The following is a 19,839-nucleotide window of genomic DNA, read 5'->3' on the forward strand; positions in this document are numbered from 1 at the left end:
ATATAGAGGATTATTGTAGGGTCTTTGAATATAATTAAGTTATCTGTATGTTTGGAAAATGAAATAAAAAAAGAAACCTTTAGAGTGAAGCTTGAGACATGAATTTCTTGAATTCATTTTGAAAACACAAATCAAATTGCTATAATTGGACATCCAGTCACAGTACATTGTGATACACAGAGGCAGGGATTCCTAGATATTATCTGCAATTGTCTATGACTGATATAAGGGTCCAAACAACATGCCACACCTCTGCACAATTTCTGTCCAGACTTGAGCACAATGAAGTGGAGATATATATATATACTAGTGAGCTTTGGAAGAGACCAGGTATGCAGATGGTATGCAAATAAAGAATCCACAGTTTGGTTCACAACTCATAAAAGTGTAAATAATTGAGTACCCTGTGTAGCAGTAGCTAAGACTTAGTAGAGGCAGATGTCTGGATGTACCACACCAACATCAAAATCATGGTACCCAATGTCCAAGAAATGGGACTGTGCTACACAGATAATGTTGCAGAACAATGTCATGGTTATCAGAAATGTCACTGCACAAGACAGTTTATATAATAATGAGGTACAGCAATGTCTGCTACTGAAGTATACAGTTTCAAATGTGTCATTTTTATTCTGAGAAGACCTTTGGAACAAAAGATTTACTGTGTAAAATAATTTGTTTCCTCCGGGTTCGTGTGTGTCACTTTTTAGAATTATTTCAGTAAGTTCCTACTGCTTGGTAATATAGCCACCACATGAGCAGGTTCATAGGTAAGTGTTAGACAATTGGTTTAAAGCTATAGTCAAAAGTTCCCCCCTGCAGGTGTACTAAAATTTTCCGTTTTGTCAGGTAGGGTATGAGGTATTACTTTAGGTCAGAATGGGCAATATTACTGTGGACTAGATAGGAAAATTACTTGTTATTAACTTACTGACATAGTTAAGCAAACAGATGTATGTATTTTTCATTTTATTGACTATTTTAAGTTCATATTCAGCTTTGAGTTTGCTAATGGTTACCCATAAGCTCTTCTCTAGTTTTTGTAAATGTGCTCATATGGTTGGTAGAATGGGACATTTATACAAATGTCTTTGTAGTGCACAGAACACTGTGATTATGCTCTAATATCTGGAAAAACACAACTCAATAAAGTGCTTGAGAGGCACAAGACAAGATTGTAACAATTGTTAAACACCCCCAAGAGCTGTTAAGATCGGGTGTCACACAAATGGCAGTGCTGGCTGGCAAGCCACAGTGGCAGAACTCAAAAAAAAACCTACCTGCAGTGCCTCTAGTCTATCCCCAACTTCCTTAAAAATGCAGCCATGATGTATATTGCTGTCTATTTGACAGTGCTCACTAAGTGCTTTACCGGATATGAATGATAGCAAAACATTTTGAATGTTTTTTTCAATTTCTACTCTAACTGGTAATAGGTGGAGAAATAAATCTGCATGCACTGCAAATAATTATGACTGGGTCTCTGATCATAATCCTGTAGTGTGTTCTTGTTGTAGATGCCAAGACTCACCTCTTTAGCTTCGCTCTTGAGGTGAATTTCTTGACATCAGTGTGTCAAACACATAATGTAGTGGTTATGATCACCAACCTGCTTATAATCCTCTGTGTCTTGTTATATAGTTTTATAACTTTAACTTTTATTGTCAAAGTGTTTGCAAGACAGCCGTTTTATATAAGTGGTTGAGCGATCAGCTAAGACATGCACCATTTTATAAACAGACTGATGAAATACAATTTCCCTGCTGTTTTCAGTGATTAATGACAGTATGGCTGGGGTTCAGGCAGGTTAGCTTTTTGGCACTAACAACACTCTGCTGCTGTGGATGAGTACTGATGCAGAGCTAATTAGTGATACAGAGGCACATCAGAACTGCATGAAGCAAAGTGTCATTAGTGACTCACTTACACATGTCTCATCTGCACACTTGGTACAATTAGAAAAACTGTGCAGGTTTCCCCTATACCCACTCACATAACACTGGTGCACAGGAACCTGCACACACACACATACACTGATACAGTCCCAGTCATGCCTCTAAACACACACACATACACACACACACACACACACACACACACACACACACACACACACACACACACACACACACACACACACACACACACGTTCTATCCTTGGTGCAGCACTCTTTGCCCTGCAGTGGTCAAATGCTGTGAAATACAGCGTTCAGTCACACTGCTCTGCCCCACAGTGAAGCAGGAGAGCATGTCTATGAATTGCTCTGCCATGCTGTCTCTGTCCTGACACAAGGCTGTGTGGGGGAACACACGACTAATTTGCATTAGCTGTCCTACCAGACCGCACATTTGCCTATGATGTTAGCTGGCAGACCACTGTAATGCTACATGCTTTGATGTAATGATATAAAGGTGTATGAATTGCACACCTGTAGTGCACAAAACGAGCCTGCCAGAAATAGGCTGCACAATGCAATGCTTATTTCTGAATGCCCACCTATATTTTAACATGCAGTTCTTCCAGTAACTGTGACTTAGCTGTGGAATTAGTACAACATTTTTCTTTTTTATTTCCTGTATTTTTTCTTTGGCCAGGGTTTCTTTTCATTTTGTTCGGCTGTCTGCCTCACAAGTGTCTGGTTTAACTTCTAGGAATTCCCAAAAATGTTTTATTTCATTGCATGGCACGTAAATACACCAACCTATTCAATAAATGAGCAAATTAGTAAATGAAAAGTGTAAGCTGCATAATTTATTTCAGATGTTGTATTGTATTAAATATCTTTAAACTTTGAAGTGAATAAACTGATATAACTTCTTCTTGCACTTACATATATCCTGCATGCAGGAAGCAAGCCAGTTTTGAATTGTTCCACAGATTTTGAACTGTTTTCATATTTAAAATTATTTCTGCTATGTTTACACATTGTTAAACCTACTTTTACCACATCTTTTCAAATGTTTTTCATATTTGTAATGATGTATACAATGCTAATACCCCTGTCAAAACTAATATTCTGTTATCATCAACTTATGATCTGATGCAGTGTTAAAACTAACACTCTGCAGTCACCTGACTGAATTCTGTAGTCATACTCCTTTTTTTCTAGGGTGCTCTTCTGTGGGCCTATCTTTAAATGGGCTTAATCTGAAGTACTGCTAGTCCAGGGAGCAACTAAGTAAATAAATGTATGAACGTATGTATGTGTGCATGTAAGAACTGCTTGTCTGATGCCCCTGATATGGTGCTGCAGCTCCTGTATATCATTTGAACACAATCATTTATGTTCTGGAAACTTAATTAATCTTAGTTAATAGCAGTAACTGTGAGTCAGAATTTATTAACAATATGCTTTGAATATGTATTACTGAAAGCCATGAGTTCAGTGAAGAGCCACGTAATTGCTATTAAATACATGGAACAGTCCACGTGTAACACTGTTAGTGCCATCATACAGTAAAATAACTGACTAGAGAAAACACTAGTGATATCCGATCTGCTCTTTTTAGATATCCAGGCAGTACTGCTTACTGATGTCTTGGTATTCCTTCAAGAAAAGGATCAGAAGTACACTTTTGCAGTGGTGGTGAGTATGTGTAAAAGAAACTTCAAATTTAGATTTTGGTAATTCCTTCTTTTATTTCTTTAATTCATTGGGCACACAATGGGTGAATGCCCTCTTTGTTTGGCATGTCATGGCATATTACATTCTATTCTGTTATTGTCTTCATGTTTGCACGTTGTTACCAGTAAATGTGGAAAGCTGTAGTTTTAATGTTTCCTGCATATATAAACTATCAGAATTCGTTGATGTTATTTTAGAATGCGGTAGTACAATTCTTGTGTTTATTATTTGTATTGTCCACGATGTATGAATATCCATAATAGAAGACTTATGGTCTCTATGATCTCTGCTGTAGTCCATTGTTAGATCTGAAAGTGATTCAGTAATCTAGTGCAGAGATCAGAGATTTAGCTGCAGCTGTAAATGCTTCCGCGTAAGAGAGTTTCCTGCTGGCCAAGACTTTCCCATTTCTTGCTGTGCTTATCTCAGTTTGAAGGCCAAGCAATTTCTCTGAAGTGGATGACCATGACTGATGAAAACAGTAGCATTGCCAAGAGCAGCTGATGTCCAGCTACTGAAGGCTTGTCAGAGCAGCTGATGTCCAGCTTCTCCAGCCTTGTAGTGTCCCTATTCTCACTACTGGGCTACTCATTCAGTGTTTCTTTTTGTCACTAAAGTATGTCTGCCTAAGAGAGCGCTGTGAGTGTAGGAGTAAGGTACCCCTACACAGTATGTACTTCTGTAAAACTCCTGATAGCTGATCACTGTTTCAGTGTTGGTGGTAATTTAGAAAGGACATTAATCCACCCATTTTGTACATTTCTTTCCCTAGTAAGGGTACTGCAGTTAGCAATATGAGAGGAGTAGAACAAGCTGTGCCAGCAATAGTCCTCATCTCCTACTATGAAGACAAAGAAATCCACATGCAGACAGAGATATATAGTCTCCACTCTGGCATGGTTATGTTTCAGGTCATCCTTCTTCTGGGACATGCCTATTAAATCCCAGAGATTGTCTCCGAGGACTTTCCCATTGCAAAAAAAAAAAGAACAAAAAAAAAAGTTTTCACAGCCTTGGAAGTGTGGCTTTTTTTTTTTGAGACCTCACAAGATTTGAGATGTTTTTCAGTTGAATAGTCACAAGGTGCTCACGCACATACATTTATTCATAGTGGACACAATGCAACCAGAAGAAGTTGCAACTATTTAAAGCACTCTGATCTCTCCTTTTTGATATACATTTAATGGACAGCTTTATTCCTCTGGGGAGGGGGGTGGTAGGAGTCATCCATCACAAGCGTATCCTGTTATGATGGACAGCGCCTATCAATGAGCATCTCAAGTGAATTGACCTGAATGTAGATATAAAGCACAGTTCAAAAACAGGTCGCAGGTACCAAACATGAGTCCCAAACTGCAGAATACCCAAAAGGCAAAAGCAGAAGAAGCAGAGAGCTCAGTCATTCATAGTTTATTAAAAAAACAGAATGTAAAGGCACAAAGCTTTCGAGTTGCATCAACTCACTGCAGATAAAAAACATTCACTACACTCAACATTTATATCACCGAACCAGCTAATTGATGACATCATTAATTGCAGTTAATTGGTAAAAGACCAGCCCTAAATAAATTTTTAAAACCAACATTTCACTTTGTTGTTTGACTTAAGTTACTTTGTTACTTAAAATGATAATAGAAAAACAATAAAACATTGTAAATATCACATCAATTCTCTCTTCAACTTTAAAATAGGTTCATAGGTTCCTAGGTTGGTACTAGGCTATCAGCCCTAGGGCCTATACATGCCTAGCCATAACAATTCCCTGGCTATTTCTTCTCACACTATTTACTTCCCTGGACCCCTGTCTAGCAGGGCAACTGACATGATCCCCGGGGTGAATTTCCTTTCTCCCATCCAATCATCAAGGTTCCTTTTGAAGAGGGCCAGAGAGGCACTCTTCTTGACATGTATGGGCAATCTATTCCAGAGTCTGGGGAGTCTCTGGGTCAGGAACCTATCCCTCCAGCATGTTTTGTTTATTGTGATGACAAGGTTTAGATCCCTAGAGTGTGTGGCTCTGAGTGATTGGGATTTCTTTAAGTGTAGCATGTCCAACAGCTCTGGGTTTGACATGGCCTTATATGTTAAGCAGAGATCGCCTCTGAGTAGACGATATGCGACAGAGTATAGCTGGAGTTTTTTAAGGCGGTCAGCATAGGGCATCTGCTTTAGGCCTGTGATTCTTTTAGTGAGGTATTTCTGCGGCCTTTCCAGTTGTTGCAGATGTCTTGAGAGGTACATACCAAACGGGGAGTTGTATTCTATAATGGGTCTAATGAGGGATGAGTACAGTGGGACAATGACCTCCTTTTTTCTGGATGAAAAGCCCTTAGTGATGAGGTGTGCCACATAGAAGGATTTCCTGACTGTTGTGGCGATGTGGTTATCGAAGGTGAGACCACTGTCCACCTGTGTCCCTAAGTCTCTTATCACACTTTCGGTATTTAGTGTACTGCCACCTATATGGTAATTCACGGATACATGTTTTTTCCCAAAGGGGATAACTATACATTTCTTGGCATTGAGCTTGAGCCCATGGCTCTGGCACCAAGCGTCTGTTTAACATTATTCCTTGAATTTAAACATGGAGGCTTATCTGCTCTAAAATAATTTATCCAGTTAGACTCTGCAGCTTCAGTTCTTGATGCAATACTGCTCCCCACCCACCCATTTACTAACCTTTTGTATCACTCTAAACTTAACATTATGCTCATCTCCACATTCCATAACATGTTTTTATCTGCACTGTGAAAGAGTTGATGCAACTCGAAAGCTTTATGCTTTTACATTCTGCTTTTTGAATAAACTACAAACGACTGAGCTCTCTGCTTCTTCTGTTTTTGTCTTGTAGATATAAAGCACACACTCACATCTGGTTCAAAATATGTAGTAGTGCAGACTTTGCATGCTATATTCTTTCTCATTGTGTTGAAAATAGTGTGACAGGAATGATATCTCCCTCTTGTCCTGTATGTCTCAAAATGAGATGATAGTAAGAGAAGCATTTTCTGAAAGATGAACCTCCACCACCCAGGTGATGCGGTGCATTAAGGTAAGTGATAGGTGTTTGGGATAGGAAGGGTAGTCTACAGGTAAATGATAGATGTTAGAGTCAGGGAAGGTCACCTGTGGTCAGCGGAGGATTCTAGACCAAAAAAATAAATCATAAATGCCAAGGAAGAAAAGATCAATGGAAGATGAGGAGAAATGCATTTCTAAGTATCAGATTCAACTAAGACAATCTTTTTTAAATGCTTATTCCATCTTTGCTCACATAGACTACAACTCTGCATACCTCACAACTTTCTTTACTCATGAATTCTGGATAAAATCAAAAATACTTGGAGGGGGGGAGGACAGAGGCCTACACTCAGGGACAGTATATAAATATTACTCACATTTAAATAGAAATTAAATAAAACAACAGGGTTTGCAATAGCATGCAATAAGAAGCATAAAAGTTTAATATCTAACATTATTGACTTTGTGTAGTCATCAGAGATTGACCAGAAAGTCAAATATTTGTAAGGGACAAGGCAAAATATGAAGTAAAAGCAGGAACATTCTTTAAGGTTCTGGGCAGTGGTGAGGTACACCACCCTATAAGAATGGTCCAGTCTACGATTAATGGATATTTCCAGGAGCAATTCCATGTATGACAAATAAACTTCATCAAACCGGTGCTTGAATTCCAATGTATGACTGAATTCTGGTGACTAGTAGACACCCCCTGTGCTGCTGTGCACCATTGTATGTACAGCCTTTAAGCAAGTGGCTGTTAGGAGTTGGGAAATTGTCTTGCTGGCAAGGGCCTTGATGTACGTTCACTAATTCTTCATGGAGAGACACTTTAGAGCAGTATCAAAAGACGTGATAGAGTGTACTATTCTTCTTCTTCTTTCATCTTTTCCCGGTTAGGGGTCGCCTCAGCGGATCACCTGTCCGCTCATGATTGGCAGTGGAGTTTTACGGTGTCAAGTTGCCAGCCTGGTGCCCAACCTTCCACGGAAAGCACACACATGCACACACTCACACCTAGGGCCAATTTAGAGTGTACAGTTCACCTACAGCATGTCTTTAGGATTTGGGAGGAAACCGGAGCACCCGGAGGAAACCCACGCGACCACAGGGAGGACATGCAGACTCTGCACAGAAGGCACCCCAGCCAAGGTTCGAAGCGGAAAACCTCTTGCTGTGAGGCGGCAATGCTAACCACTGCACCACCGTGGCCGCCCTGTGATAGAGTGTACCAATAAATGGTATGAAATGCATTGAATTAATTATTTATCTGTTGATTTATTTTCTTACTTATTTTGTTTGCTTGTTTTTTAACAAAGTGAATGGGTGGTACAAGACCTTTTTCAGATATTTCCTGGCACATTAGGCTTACAAGTGTAGATGTACAGAAAAAAAGTAGTCATGCAGAAGCACAAAACCAAGGTGAGGAGGAAAAATAAATTGTAAATATAGTCAGTCCTAGTATATACTTTAAATGATTAATAAACTATGAAAACAAAAAGAAAAGGAACGTTTATACATTCATTGCATCGTGCCGTATACATTATGCAGTTTAGGAAACAAAATGAGGCAAGGATAGCCACATGTTGTAAATCCTGGAATATTTTCTATTTGGCTTATGATTCGTTGCTGGTGAGGGGGCTGTGATTTGGGTTTGTTTTGTGATGTATCTGTACAGCATGTTGCCTCCAACTAAAAAAGGCATGAATATTTTATGAACGAGATACTGACCCATTTATGAATTAATTATGTTATTGTCTGCTTTAGTTAACCATTTAGGTATTCTGTTTCACAGGACCAGAAGCCCCCTGTTATATCTCTTCAGAAATTAATAGTTCGCGAAGTAGCCAATGAGGAAAGAGGAATGTTTCTAATTAGTGCATCCACAGTCGGACCTGAAATGTATGAAATTCATACAAACTCAAAGGAGGAACGGAACAGCTGGATGCGGCTCATCCGAGAGGCTGTGGAAAGGTACGATATTCTTGAGGGAAGTGCATTTCTATCTAGCTGCCCTTCACTGTTATTTTTTTTTACTGAATGTACAGATTTTGTGTAGCATAACTAAGACTTGTGATTACTAGTTGTGTGGGAGCCTTTAAAATAGTAAACTATTCATTCATTCATTAGGTCAGGATTGTAAGTCAACAAACCCTATTCCAGTACTCGGTAGGTACAAGGCAAAGACATTAAATTTTAATAAAATGCAAGATATGCCCCCCCCCCCCACACACACACACACACAGTCATATGCAATTTAGGAGATGTGGGAGCAAACAATGTGGACAAAGACAAAACATGAAAACTGCACAGAAGGCCACCAGCTGACGACTGAACTAGAGAAGCAAGTGCACTGACCATTTCTCACTGCTTCACCACTGTATCACTGCCAGTGAAACCAATCAAATTTAAGCAGTGTGCTGGCAACATTGTTGCTGTTGCATGATTTTATCATTATTTAACTGTATGCATAATTTTCATAGGTGTCAGACTACGTGGAATGACTGTTGTGAGGAAATAAGTTGAAGTGAGTTTGATCTGCAACCAGTGCACTTTAAACTATGATGCATGCTGTATCATTAGAGCAGAATATCTGAATATACTGAAAATGAAACAGCAAGTTCTAAGCTATGTAGATATTATCTCTATGCAAACAGCTTAGTTTAGCTTTCTGTCTGATATGCCCATTTAAAAAAATAACTGTACAGTTTTCTTTTATGTGTTTTTTCTTAACGTAGTGAAAGGGCATGCTGTTTCTTATGTCGTTATTTTCTCTATACAAACAGGTGTTTGCCGTAACATCCAGTTTCATAGACCCGTTTAAAAATGTACTGATGTTCATCGTGTTTTACTGTTGCAGTCATTACACTTGGGGTTATCCTGCTGGCAGGCTACCCGCAGTCGGCCTGAATTCCAAAGTCCTGGTCCGGCGTTGGTTGCTGTCGCCTCTTCCCTGACATCAGTGCGTCAGGGGTATATAAGATGCAGCCGACGCCATTTTCTTCAGTCTTTCTTGTCGTGTGGTGCCCAAAGCAAAAGCAGTTCTCAAGTGCCAGTCGGCTGACTCCTGAGATTTTCAAAATCGAATTTCAGATCCGAAGTTTTCAATAAAGCTAAGTACCCCGTTGGGGAAACTTTTTTCTTGCGCCAGACCGATGTCAGAAAAAGTTAACAATTGTATTTCTTGTGGGAAGCAAATACCTCATAAGGATTTTCATTCTTACTGTATTCCTTGCCTAAGCCCTGACCACGACGTTGCTAGTTGTCAGTTTTGTGCTAGATTTAACCAACGCACTATTAAGCGTCAGTACGATTTTGCATTTTATTACTTTGGCCGAAGGTTTGATTATATAATCCCGTTGGAACAGCCGACGACCGGAGTTCATAAAAAGTGCAAGGAAAAAGAAAAGGACAGGCATCCAAGGTCCAAAACCGACGAAGTCTCCGCTAGGCCAGTCGCCGGTTCGCCGGTTCTCAGTGAGGTGCTTTCGCAGCCCCTGACACCTGCTACCTCAGAGCCACAGGCCGCTTCTGACTCCCACGTGGAGACAACTAGACCTCTGGATACTCAAGGTATTGGACCTTCGGAAACTATTCCCTCAGATGGGTCCGGAGTCACTGAGCAGGCATCGGCTTCTGTGGGTGCTTTCAGACCTACACAGTTATACATTAAGCCAACTTCAGCTTCCAAGGCAAAGACCAAAACAGCTTTAAAGACAAAGAAACAAGTACAGCATTCTCCTGGACAGACTTCCATGCCTAAGAAACAGATGCTCAAAATGGCCGAAGACCTAATTACTTTGATCAGGGGTTCCCATCCCCCTCCTGATAAGAGACCTAGGCAAGACACTGAATATGATTCTTCTGATCAGGTTTCTATTTCATCTGATTCCTCTTCAGAACAGGGATACTCTCTTCCTCCCTATGAGGATTCTGATGCTGAGGGATCTATCCCTTCAGCCCCTCTTCCTGAGGACTATTCTTTTGGGGAAACCCTGCATACCATGAGGGGGCATTTTCACTGGGAGAGCCAAGATTACTCAGAATCTAAGAAAAAGCTCAGAGATTTTCTTTTACTTCCTCAGCACAGACGCCTTGCTATTCCACCTGTACTAGACATTATAGATGATGTATTTTCAGAGTCTGGCCTGTCTCCTGACTCTTTACCCCCTGCACCAGTTAAGCCAGACAGGTACTACAGGGTTCCAGATTCACATAAATTTCTGTATAAAAACCCTGCTGCTGACCCAGAAACTATATCTCAGGGTCCCAAAGGGGTCAAGGCTTCCACTGCAAAAAACCCTGTTCCCTCTGATAGGGATTCTAGAGCACTGGACAGATGGGGGAAAAAAGTTTACACTTCTGCTACCTTGGCTGTAAGGGCTTTAAATTGTCAGTTTCATATGTTTAAATATAAGCAATATTTAATGTCACTGCTAAAACAGAAAATGTTGACAAATTCTGAATGTACTGAAAACAAGGAAATGCAGGATTTATTGCATGCAGCTGAACAAGTGGGAAAGCATACTTTGCAATGTGGTTTTGATTCACTGGAGGCCTCTTGCAGGGCCGCAGTTACAGGCTCTGTCATTCGAAGGCATGCTTGGTTAAAGGAACAGAATCTGCCTGATCATGTTAAAGCAAAATTATTAGATGCTCCATTACAGCATGATACTTTGTTTGGTGTTAAGGCAGAAGAGGTGTTAAAGAAAATGGAGGATAAAGCGAAATCTATGCAGACAGTAAAGGATTTTTCACAGGTTCAGCCACCCAGATTTAGCAGGAACTGGCCTTCTAAGAATTGGTCCTTTCCTGTGTCAGACAGGCCACAAAGAGGCAGATACAGATGCCCTAGAGGCAGATCTCAGCCCCAAGGCTCATACAGGCCTAAACAATGGGGTGCTCCTAGGAGAAGACAAGTCACAGCCATATAGGAAACAGTCCCAATGACTTTCCACTGCCAATGCCGAGCACTTATCTTTTGGCAGCACCTTTAGGGGGAAAGCTAGCACTTTTTTCACAAAATTGGCACATGACCACCCAGGACGAATGGGTCTTGAATATAGTTTCTCAGGGCTACAGGTTCCACTTTCACACTCTTCCAAAGACAAAAGGTATGCCAGACTTGCCACACAATCAATGGGCAGAGGCACAAAAGCAAATATCATCTCTCTTGGACATGAGGGCTATTCAGCCAGTACCACAGCAAGAGCAGGGACAAGGATTTTACTCAAAACTTTTCTTGGTACCCAGAAAGTACAAAACCTGGAGACCAATACTGGACCTGTCTCTTCTAAACACTTTTCTGGATGTTTCAAAATTCAAAATGTTGACACTGCAGCAGCTTCTGCCCATGCTGGGCAAGAAGGCTTGGCTAGTAACTTTGGACCTCAAAGAGGCATACCTACATGTCCCAATCAGACAAACGTGCAGAAGATACCTCAGATTCATAGCTGGCTCAATGCACTACCAATTCTCTGCACTTCTCTTTGGCTTATCTACTGCGCCCAGGGTCTTCACAAAATGCCTGGCACCAGTAATTGCATTTTGCAGACAAAGAGGAATTCAAATATATCCCTACTTGGACGACTGCCTTATTCAAGCAGAGAGCAAGGACATTCTACTGAAGCATCTGGCATTTGTAAAAAGATTACTAATTTGCCTAGGGTACACAGTAAACAAAAATAAATCAAAACTAGTACCCTCTCAAGAGATAATATTCCTGGGTGCAAGCTTAAATACAGCTGCCCAGATGGCTTATCTCACGCCAGACAAACAAAGGCAACTGACTTCTTACTTCGAAAAGATGGCAACAAAGACCCAGTTACCTGCAAGAAAAATTCTGCAGGCTTTGGGTTTCATGGCATCCTGCATTCTGTTAATTCCATATGGAAGACTGCATATGAGGAAGCTACAATGGTACCTAAAAAGTATTTGGACTCAACATTGCCACAGCCTGGAAACATTAATTACCCTCATTCCTTGCCTGCAACAGGAGTTTCGATGGTGGGCACTGGCCTGTCACCAGAACAAGAGACAGCCATTCACTTTACCCACAGCCAGGCAGACACCAACAACAGATGCATCGGATTATGTCTGGGGGGCCCACATGACAGGAAAATGAATTCAGGGCACATGGTCCGCAAGCCAAATGCATCTTCATATAAATCAAAAAGAAATGCTCACTGTACAGAATGCCCTGACAGCCTTCAAGGACCTACTCCATCCAGGACAACTGTTGATAAAGACGGACAATACTACAGTCATGTGGTACATAAACAAGCAAGGGGGCACACATTCCTACCCCCTCTGCAGACAAGCCATGACTTTGTGGAACACAGCATTGACTTATCAAGTGCACCTGCAAGCACAATTCCTGCCAGGAAAGACAAATACTCTGGCAGACGAACTAAGCAGAAACCCTCACGAGTGGAAACTAGATCCACACGACTTCAGCATGATAACAAAGAAATGGGGATGCCCAGACATAGATCTATTTGCCTCCCCACACAACTGCTAACTACAGAGATTCTGCACAAGGACTTATTACAAACAAGCATGGAAGGTGGATGCTCTATCATTCAGCTGGAAAACCCTTACAGTATATGCCTTTCCTCCACTGCCTCTCCTCCCCAAGGTACTCCTAAAGGTCAGACAAGAGAAGCCAAAAATGATACTGATTGCCCCAGACTGGCCACGCCAGCACTGGTACCCAATCCTAAAGAGCTTGTCTCAAGGCCCAGCATGGACTTTACCTCAAATTCCTCATCTACTGACCCAACAAAACAATCAGATCCTGCACAGCCAACTCAGAACCTTAAATCTGGCGGATAATATAAACATTCAGAACACACCTCTCTCTAAAGCAGTTATGGATGTTATTTTGGAGGCCAGGAGACCCAGCACCAGAAAATTGTATGCAGAAAAATGGAAAAGATTCTGTGCTTGGAACCGGGCGCAAGGAATTGACACGCTTGTTCCAAATATTCCTCAGATTTTACAATACCTAACTGAGATGGTGGACAAAGTCCTATCCTTCTCATCAATTAAGATCCATGCCTCTGCCATTTCAGCTCATTACAATACGGAACCACCTATTTTTTCACATCCACTGCTAAGGCAGTACCTCAGAGGGGCCAAAAACATAAGACCTCCAAGGAGAGCACCGATACCTACATGGGACCTCAATTTTGTTTTGGAAAAACTCACACTGCCTCCTTTTGAGCCAGCCAATACAGCTGAGATAAAAATTCTTATCATGGAAAACAGCTCTGCTCCTAGCAATAACTTCAGCAAGAAGAGTCTCAGAGTTACAGGCTTTAATGGCTGTGGAACCTTTTATTATTTTCCATCCGGACAGGGTTTCTCTAAGGATGAACCCAACATTTATGCCTAAGATAGTGTCCAGTGTGGCTCTTAATCAAACCATTCATTTGCTACTTTTTATCCAAACCCACAGAATAAAGGGGAGAGACTTCTGCATTCTTTGGACATACACAGACAGCTACGCTTCTACTTGGACAAAACTAAAGCTTTCAGAAAGACTGAGCAAGTTCTAGTGGCATATGCTGCAGGATCACAAGGAAAGGATATCTCAAAGCAGACTATTTCAAAATGGATAGGCCACTGCATTCGGTTCTGCTATTCACAACATGGCAAATCAGTGCCTAAGGGCATTAGGCCACACTCAACCAGAGCAGCAGCCACTTCAGCAGCCTTCCTCAGAGGAGTACCAACCAAGGATATTTTGGAGGCTGGAACTTGGACTTCAGTGCACACATTTAAAAAGCACTACCACTTGTCTCTTTACTCTAAATCCAGAGCAGGCTTTGCCACTGCAGTTCTGCAGGGCCTCATAGCCACTCCTAATTCTATTTAGACCCAGCCACCCAACCTCAGCTTTGGGATTTAACCCAAGTATAATGACTGCCACAGTGAAACACGATGAACATAGTACAGTTGAGTACCTACCATAAATGTAGATGTTCGAGTGTATTCACTGTTGCAGTCCAGGTTATCCACCCACCATCCCCCTTCCTTTGCTGGGACTTATCTGTACTTCTCTCTTCTATACAACCTTTGTGGTGTATTTGCTTGTAGATCAAGGTAATTTTATGCTAGTGCATGCTTTTTTATAAGCAATATTTTTAGCCTACCCTTTTGGGGGCACCTGACATCTGGGGAAAGAAAAACTGAAGAAAATGGCATCAGCTGCATCTTATATACCCCTGGCGCACTGACATCAGGGAAGAGGCGACAGCAACCGACGCAGGACCAGGACTTTGGAATTTGGAAGCAGGATAACCCCAAGTATAATGACTGCAACAGTGAATACACTCGAACATCTACATTTATGGTAGGTACACAACTGTACTTTTTGGTTTATGTATTTATTCCATATCTGGGAAAAATAACTAATGTAATCCTTTTCATCCACTTCTTTACTTCACCATACTAGGAAAGTATTAAGTTGCCTGCAAGACCATTGGATGTAATGCCTTGAAGGTCTGTACGGGAACGTAGAGTCATGAGTAAGGAAGAGAGGACATAAAAGAGCAATACTTTCCTTATGCCGTGGCAACTAACATAGGTCAGTGGATGAAAAATACATTACTTAGTGTGGGAGCAAGTATTGTCAGGCCTTTGGGACGTGTATGGAAACAGGGATCTCATAAGAAAAATTAGTTTAAAAAGATACAGGATTACCATATTTTCCTGAGTGAGTTTATAAAGGATAACAGATCGACTTGGTGCATACCTCTCAACTGTCCAGATTTTTGCAGAATGTCCAGATTTTTGCCTGGTATTTTTAGTCTTTTCCTCATAAGATTTGTGGTTTTATAGCAAATTATTGAGATTTGAAGCCAATAAATAATAAATAATGACAGACATTTGAGTTTCAGACTTAATATCCTTCAGAAAATATATAATAATTCAAAACCTGTTATTCTATGGACTTTCAAAGTTTATAGAAGCAATTTTTAAAATCTGTCCCTATTTTTGAAACTTTGTCCCCCCGTTATTTCTGGCTTTATCCAGATTTCTTGTGCTGAGAGGTTGAGAGGTATGGGTGAGATGGGGATATGCTTTGGGGAGTGATTGAAGTGAGTGACTTATGCATGGAAGGTGGTAGAGGAGTGGCAAACGACAGAGTAACAGAATGATAGGCAGCTGTGAGCGGTCCTTAGAGAGGAGCAGTTAGCTGACAGTACAGGGAAAGGAAAGTCCCGTTTACACCATTAGCAAACATGCAGTGGACAAGGTAATTTAACTGAAGAAAATTCACCTACAAAGGTGTTATAGAAATTAAAGTTAAGGTCATATATGCTCCCTACCTGAAATGGAGCAAAGTGTTTAAAGAGAGATGATGTGTTTATTTCAGAGGCATTATTCAAAGAGTTAAAAATATAGTAGTAAAAGCTTTAAAATGGAAGAAAGTTATGAAGAATGGGTCAGCCTAACAAAATCTGTGGATTAGAGTGGCCTATATGCTGAGAAAGAAAATGGCATAGTGGCTGGTGTCAGCAATTATGAGTGGTTCATAGCCAGGTTCTGATACTATGCAAAGAATAGAAGGAAAATAGGTATAAACTAATGTATGGTTTATGTGTAGACAAACTAATGCAGGGATACATTATAAGTTCTGGGAATGAGTGCAGATAAAACAACACTGTTAGAAAGCAGATATGGAAACAAAATGCAAGGAAACCCAAACACTTTACTGGGACTTTGCATATGCTTTACATATGGAGTAAGGAGGAAGATAAACAGAAGAAAAAAATCAGAATGATCAATGTCCTAGCATTTACTGTTAAAATAAAAGTAAAGTGAATTTAAGAAATTTACCTGTTGGCAATGAAGTTTGCCTCTCAAGCGTTACTCTCAATGTGAATTTCTTAATTTCTCAAATACATTAACAAATTGGTTATGATAATCATAATCATCTCTTTTATATTAGACTGTGGTTTCTGATTTATGCTGCTGATGTGTGAGGGGCAAATAGTAATGTGTGCTGCAGAATGCCTGGGGTCTTACTGGACATTCTGTTAAACATTTTGTTATTAACTCAGCTATGTCTGATTGGACAACACTGTGTTAAATTTGAAAGTTTGACCATATTATAAAACCTAGTTCGTATCAAAAAGAAAATAATTGTTAATATGCTGAGTGTGTTAATAGTTAATGTTTTTTCATATGCATAATTTCAAGTGACTCGATTTAATGAGAATGTGCTATATAATATGGTATCACAATTACATGCCTGAAAATTTATGGGTTACCCTGTGTACTTGTGAGTGATCTTCCATTTGAGGTTGCACACTTCAGTAGTTTTAAGGAGAAGTTTGGTTGTGTTATGTTGTGATAATGGACAGTTGGAAGCAGGACCAATAGGATGTTTGAGCCACACTAGTGACCATATCAAGAGATTGGAAGTTATGGGCCTTTACTAAGTACTTTGCTTATTATTTTAAGCCATAAATTAATATTAAAACACTGAGAATGTCACATTTTGTGATGGAAGTGTTACAAATGGGTAACTGCCATTCCATATAACAAATCTGTCTTTGAATAGTGTATATGTTATGTGCTATGATAGTTATATTACAAATTATGAGGTGTATGCCTTAAACAATGGCTGTAAAGGGATTATTCACCTGTAAAATTAATGTTTGTTGGAATGTAGCACTGTTAAAGTTTGCTAAGCATTTATATCATATGCAACTTTGTACATGTTTATATCTGATGCAAAATTTTGTCTGGGGTGTGCTATTGTTAAAGTTTGTTATAGTATCATGATTTTATTAGGTTATTGCTATAACTGGTCAGAACACTTCATTAGGTGCATTATACTGTGTATCAAATTTGCATGGTCATGCCACCATTTTAACTGTACATTAGCTTTTCTAGAGTAACTCCAAATGACCATTATGTAATTATTAGGTGCCAGGAATTAATTTCTTGATGGTTATGTTGGAGGTGATGTGCATTTGATTAAGGGTTAGCAGAAGTATTTAGATATCCAGGTCTAACATGTTTATTTGGATATGCGTGTTAAATTGTGATGCTAATGTTTAGTAGGGTGTCCTCCTGTTTTACAGAGATAAGTTATTATGATTCATATTAAGTAATTGTTTGAAAGGGAGACAGTGTACAACTGAATGGTCTTATAAATGGTTTGATTGTTATGGCATTTACATTTGTAAAGGTAGTGAGTTTGTATTTATTATTAATGTTGTTAGGATGTTAAATGAGAACAAAGGAATGGGCTGGTGATCAAATTAGATGGGTTATTTTATATATTTTGTTTATAGAATTGTCATAGGGTAACATTCTGGATATAACATTGTCTGCTATTTTTACATTTTGTTTAGGTTTGTTGCAAAGGGATGATGAGATGAAGCATTGTGTATTAATATTATTTTATAAGGCTATGTTTCAGGAGTTCACTGATGCTTGTAGTAATATTTTTTTAATGGTTGAAGTAAATTAATGGGGAAGGATATGTTATTGAATTGTTTGGCATTTGATAATGTTTGGAAATGATATGTGTAGATTTCATAGAAAGAGTATGGTTTATTGCCAGGAATTACAGTTGTATACAAAGAGTGGGCTCTGTTGCCAAGAGTTTTGAAATGTGTTAACCTACTGCACCACTATCTAACTGAGAGTTTTAGACTGAGTAATGGATGTTAAAAGAGTTTTATGTTTTACGGCTCAGGTAGGTCCTGTTCAATTTAGGTTATGCACAAGAGATGCATTTGAGCTCAGTAGTGCGGAGAACTTGAAGTGGTATAGCTACTGAAGGATGACAGTGGAGAGCACATGTACCTTAAAGGAGACCACCCTTTATGCTTATTACATAGATTATGCCAAATATTAGAACCAATTCAGTTTAGGTAAAACTAATGCCAGGATAAATCATAAGGCCATCAGGGGAATTGGAGGAACTATGCTGTTAACTTAAGGGATTGCAGCTTGGGGGGATGCAGAAATGCTGGATGAGAAATGAAATCCGGAATGGGATCCAGTACCCATAAGGACAAAGGAAGGGAAACCACACCTGTTATAGGTTCATAGGTGCATACTAGGCTAATGGCCCTGGATCCTTTACAAGCGTAGCCCATAGAAGTGCCCTGGCATTGTGCCCTCTGACATTAGTTCCCAGTTCCTCTATCAAGTAGAGCCACTGTTGTGATCCCCAGGGTGAACTTTCTATTTCCCATCCACTCATCACGATTTCTCTTCAAGAGGCTGGTGAAGTGCTTTGCTTGACATGTATGGGAAGTCTATTCCAGAGCTTGGGCTGTGGAGGGATTGGGATTTCTGTAGATGTAGCATTTCAAACAGAGCTGGGTCAGACTTGGCTTTGTAAGTGAAGCAGAGATCGTCTCTTAATAGATGATATGAGACAGAGAATAGCTGGAGTTTTTTTAATTTGTCTGTGTAGGACATGTGTTTAAGGCATAGGATCCTCTTTGTGAGGTACATTTGTAGTCTTTCCAGCTGTTGCATGTGTCTAGTGAGATACATGCCAAATGGGGCATTATACTCAATGACTGGCCTAATGAGGGAGGAGTAGAGAGCGATGACCTCTTTCTTCCTGGATGCAAAACCCTTGGTAATGAGGTTTGCCACCTAGAAGGACTTTCTGACCACAGTGGCAATGTGGTGGTCGAAGGAGAGGTTTATGTCAACCTGTGTTCCCAGATCTCTTATAACGCCTTCAGTATTCAGTGGGCTTCCACTGATGTGGTAATTGGTGGGAACTGAGTTTTCCCAAAGGGGATGCTGATGCATTTTATGGCATTAAGCTTAAGGCCATGGTTTTGACACCAGTCATTGGTCTCAGTGAGGCCTTTCTGTAGGATGTCTACATCACTTGGGGAGTTAATAATGGCTCCCACCTTGCAGTCGTCTGTGGACTTGGTCAGCCCGAGTCCCTCCATGTTGGCCTGGACTTCTGAGAAGTAGATGCCAAATAGGAGAGGACCCAGGACCAATCCCTCTGGGACTCCACTTGTGACTGGTCGGCAGTCTGACTTGGAGTCTGCTACTTTTACACTGTGGGTTCTATCTTGAGCCAATTTGCAACCCACCTAGCGATATAGGGGTTGATGCCTAGTTTGGTGAGTTTATCAATAATTCATGAGTGGGGAATGGTGTCAAAGGCCTTGGCCAGATCGAGGTAGGCTGT

General features: G+C 40.2%; 1 protein-coding gene across 4 annotated transcripts in view; it reads left to right on the forward strand.

Moving 5' to 3' along the window:
• The window catches only part of ARHGEF28 (Rho guanine nucleotide exchange factor 28), a 3,217,901-nt gene that overhangs the window by 2,727,325 nt on the left and 470,737 nt on the right, over positions 1-19,839 (forward strand). For all 4 annotated transcript variants that reach the window (XM_044063941.1, XM_044063943.1, XM_044063942.1 and 1 more), the window contains 2 exons: positions 3,511-3,587; positions 8,440-8,618. In XM_044063941.1, the coding sequence (XP_043919876.1) occupies positions 3,511-3,587; positions 8,440-8,618 (256 nt within the window). The remainder of the gene's footprint in view (positions 1-3,510; positions 3,588-8,439; positions 8,619-19,839) is intronic.

The sequence above is a fragment of the Protopterus annectens genome, chromosome 2.part2, assembly GCF_019279795.1.
Source record: "Protopterus annectens isolate FY-2018-M chromosome 2.part2, PAN1.0, whole genome shotgun sequence".
In the NCBI taxonomy this organism is placed as follows: Eukaryota; Metazoa; Chordata; order Ceratodontiformes; family Protopteridae; genus Protopterus; species Protopterus annectens.